We start from the raw sequence: 4,026 nt of genomic DNA, 5'->3' as shown, positions 1-4,026 counted from the left end.
CAAGGCCATAGCCACACGGGCGCAGGTAAGATCCACAGGCACCTCGTCGGCTTGCGGCATGCATGCCGGAGACCCGCACAGCCAAGTCGCCGCCCTCCCCTGCGCCCGGGAGCTGAAAAGGAGCCGAGGCCGGCCGCACCCGCCGTGGCCTCGGTGGCAGGCTCCCCGGGGGTTCATCCAAAACGTGGCCTTCCCAAGCGTGGCCTCGCCACGGCGGCTCTCACAAAGGGACGGCCACGACATATGCAAGCGTCAAGCTACGGAGAAGCACGCTAGACCGCGCGCACATGCACATGGATGGACACGCGTGCGTGGATGCACACGTGCAGGGGCGCACCCACTAACAAAAGCGCAAGCACGAGCACGAGCACGAGCACGAGCACGAGCACGAGCACGAGCACGAGCACGAGCACGGGCACACATACACACACACACACACACACTCCCAGCCACAGTGCCACACGGCCAGGAGGCGTGGCCTTCCCTCCCCCCCGGTGCTCCCTCGCCCGAGGACCAGCGTCAGCCCGCGTACAGGGGACGCGCCGACAGGCCGCCGACCGGTCAGGGGGCCGGCTTTCGGGCCCGGCCACGCCCTCACCACGGCAGCTCCACCCCGCCGCCCCCTCTCCCCTCCGGGGGAGGGGCGGGGGTCTCACAGCAGGGAATCCATATGCCCAGACGAAGGGGAGAGTCAGTCTATTTGCTCTCACCGCCGGTGGTGTAGTCCCATGCCGGGACCCCCCCCCCCCCGGTCAGGAGGACCACCATCACACCGGCCCAGGGGTGATGCACGCCGCGCGAGAGCCTGTCGGATCGCCGTCTCAAGGGCCGGCCAGGCCGCCGGAGGCCACAAACAGAGCGGCACAGCGCTGGCGGAAGGCCGCAGTGCTCGGCCGCCGACCGGGGTCCTCCTGCCAGCCGGCCTGCACCAGGTCCGCGGCGCTGCCGGCCAGAGGACTGATCACCGGCCGGGAGCCGCCAAGCACCGCGGCCATGATCTCGCCGATGTTCATGCCCGGCCAGGGGGCCGCGCGCGTCAGACACTCGTAGAGCATGACCGATGCCGCGTACACATCGGCCGGGAAGAAGTGCCCCCGGTCCAGGGGCACACTCCGCTGGAAGGCTTGGATGACCTCCGGCCCGGCATACGGCACCGACATGGCATTCAGCTCCGGGAAGGCATTCAGCAGGGCCGACGACCGGTCGGCGCTCAGGTTCTTGGACGCGCCCAGGTCCCCGAGGGCCGCGCGCCACGAGGAAGCCGTCTGGCTGACAAACACATTGCCCGGCTTCAGGTCGCAGTGGGCGATCCCATGCGCGTGCATGGCCTCCAGCCCGGCGGCCCACTGCTGGCAGATGTCCGCCAGCTGGGTGGCCGACAGTTGCACCTCCGAGTGCAGCAGCGTGGCCAGGTCGCTGTCGAAGCGCTCCATCACGATGGCCGGCGGCTGGTGGCTGTACCCGAACAGCCGGACGATGTGGCCGTGCTCGCGCAGCAGCCACATCAGCGCCACCTCGTTCTGGAACATGGCATGGTGCACCGGCTGCATGGCCTCGGCCTTCATCCTCTTCACAGCCACCACCTCCGGGCAGCCCAGCCGGGCCGCGATCCCGGCCCCGACCGACTGCGCCGCATAGACGCTCGCTTGGGTCCCGGCGCCGAGGGTCTCGTCCAGCGCCCGGAAGTCCACGGCCACATCCACCAGGATGGCCCCGGGCAGGGCCAGCTCCACGATGGTGTTCAACATGGTGGCGTCCTCGTCGTCGGCCGGCGCCTTCCCGATGGCCTGCTCCCGGCGCCGGCGCACGAGGAACAGCACCAGCAGCACCAGCAGGATCAGCAGCAGCAGCAGGCCCAGCGACAGGCCCACGGCCAGGCCAATGCGCGAGGACTTGGACCTCGGCGACCGATCGCAGTCACCCGCCTCGGGCCCGGTGCACGACCCGCGGCAGCTCGCATGGCAAGACCGACACCAGCCCTCCGCATCGGCATCCGCGAAATAGCCATCCGGGCAGACTTCCACGCACGAGGTGCCATCCACCAGGAGCATCCCCGAGACACACCGCTTGCAGGTCCGAACGGTCGGGCAGACCAGCTGGCCATCGGCCTGGATCGTGCACTCCGACTGGCCGGGCCCGGCCTCGCACTGCTCGCACCCGGCGAAGCAGCTCAGGCAGACGCCGGCCACCGGGGCCGACGCCCCGGCGCAGGCCGACGCGCAGATGCCCACGCCCGGGTGCAGGAGGCCACCGTTGCAGCTCGTGCAGTGGTCCGCCGCGCCGAAGCAGCTCCGGCAGGCGCCGCCACACGGCTGGCAGATGCCGGATCCCGGCGCGGCGAACTCCCCGCTCGGGCAGGAGGCCTGGCAGGCCCCGGACGACAGGGCGAAGCCGGCCTCACAAACGGCGCAGGTGACGTCGCACGATGGCCCGGTCGCGTCGCACTGCGCGCAGTGCGCCGAGCAGGCCACGCACCGGCCGGAGCTGGCACAGGCGCCCCAGCCACCGGGGCAGCCAATGCCGCAGGTCCCGCCCGGCTGCAGCATGCCCTGCTCGCGGCAACTGGTACAGGTGCCCTGGGCCTGGCACGTGGCGCAGTCCGCATCACACTCGACACAGAGCCCAGCCTCCGGGAAGTAGGCCCCCGGGCAGGCGAGCAGACACTCGCCACCGAGCAGAAGCCGATCCCCGGCACAGGCGGTGCACTGGTCCCCCATCGGGCCCGAGCACGAGGCACAGGTAGGCCCACACGGGAGGCAAAGCCCCCCGGCGTGGTAGGTGCCCGCCGGGCAGGTGGCGAAGCAACGGCTGCCCCCCATCAGCGGAGCATCCGGCGCGCACGTTAGGCACTGCTCCGGGCCCGAGCCGAAGCAGGTCGCACACGATGCATGGCAGGCAATGCAAAGGGGCCCCTGTGACATGGTTCCGCCCGGACAGGTGGCCACGCACTCCGGCCGGGCCAGCAGCCACCCACGCTCGCACAGGCCGCACACGGCGCTCGACTCGGGGCAGCTGGCGCAGTGCTCCGGGCAGGCGGCGCACCCGCCGGCCGAGGCATTGTACCCGGTCGGGCAGGCGGCCATGCAGCGCGTCGGGGTCTGCCCGGCCGGCAGGGCCAGCAGGTCGTCGATGCAGGCACTGCACTCGGTGCTCCGGACCCCGGTGCACGCGCTGCACGACACATGGCAGGGCAGGCACCGCCCGGCAAGGGCCACATGCCTGGCGGCGCAGGCCTGCACACAGTCGCCATCCTGCAGCAGGGCATCCTTGCACCGCCAGCAGTCCCGGTCGGTCGGGCCGTTGCACGTGGCGCACGCCGCGTCGCAGGCCCGACACGACATCGACCCAAGGTCCCGGTACTCGCCCTCCGGGCAGCCGGACACACAGGCCCCCACGCCGGGGCCGGCCTCCACGAGATCCAGCCCGGCGCCGCACCCGGTGCACTGGTCGGCATCGCCGCCGGTGCAGGTGCCGCAGCTGACATCGCACGGCTGGCACGACTCGCCGTCGGGCCACCACCCAGCCGGGCAGGAGGCCACGCAGCTGCCACCATGTGTCAGCAGTAGCCCCGGCCCGCAGGCCAGACAGTGGTCCGCCGTGCAGGACACACACCCCGGGTCGCAGGGGACGCAGGCCCCCGTGCTCCCGGGGCCCGGCGGGCTCGCCCAGCCGAAGCCTTCGGCGCAGACCGTGCACGATGCCGCACCGCCGGCGCACAGCTCGCACGAGGCATCGCACTCGGCGCACCGGCCAGCCCCGACATACTGCCCCGGCAGGCAGACGCTCCCGCACAGGGACGCCACCTGTTCATCCGCCGCGAGGAACACCAGCCCCGGCTGGCAGACGGCGCACGACGTGGCACTGGCGCACGCCGCGCACGACCCGTCGCAGGCCATGCACCGGCCATCCCCGGCCAGGAAGTGCCGGTCAATGCAGCCCGTGCAGGCGGTGGCCGTGGTGCAGTCGGTGCAGCCGGCCAGGCAGGCCTGACACACTTGGCCCGCCCCGTCGGACCAGGTCCCGGGC

General features: G+C 71.9%; 1 protein-coding gene across 1 annotated transcript; it reads right to left on the bottom strand.

The window, feature by feature from the left end:
* Window positions 1–821: 821 nt before the first annotated feature.
* H696_05543 (TKL protein kinase) lies at window positions 822–3,896 on the bottom strand (the record flags this gene model as incomplete). Its single annotated transcript, XM_009499358.1, has 1 exon — window positions 822–3,896. One exon carries the CDS (start codon window positions 3,894–3,896, stop codon window positions 822–824), a length of 3,075 nt encoding a protein of 1,024 aa, XP_009497633.1.
* Window positions 3,897–4,026: the final 130 nt, after the last annotated feature.

This window comes from Fonticula alba (assembly GCF_000388065.1).
Source record: "Fonticula alba strain ATCC 38817 unplaced genomic scaffold supercont2.11, whole genome shotgun sequence".
Lineage (NCBI taxonomy): Eukaryota > Rotosphaerida > Fonticulaceae > Fonticula > Fonticula alba.
Note: the sequence above shows the minus strand (reverse complement) of the source record. Positions and strands in the feature narration are given on the sequence as shown.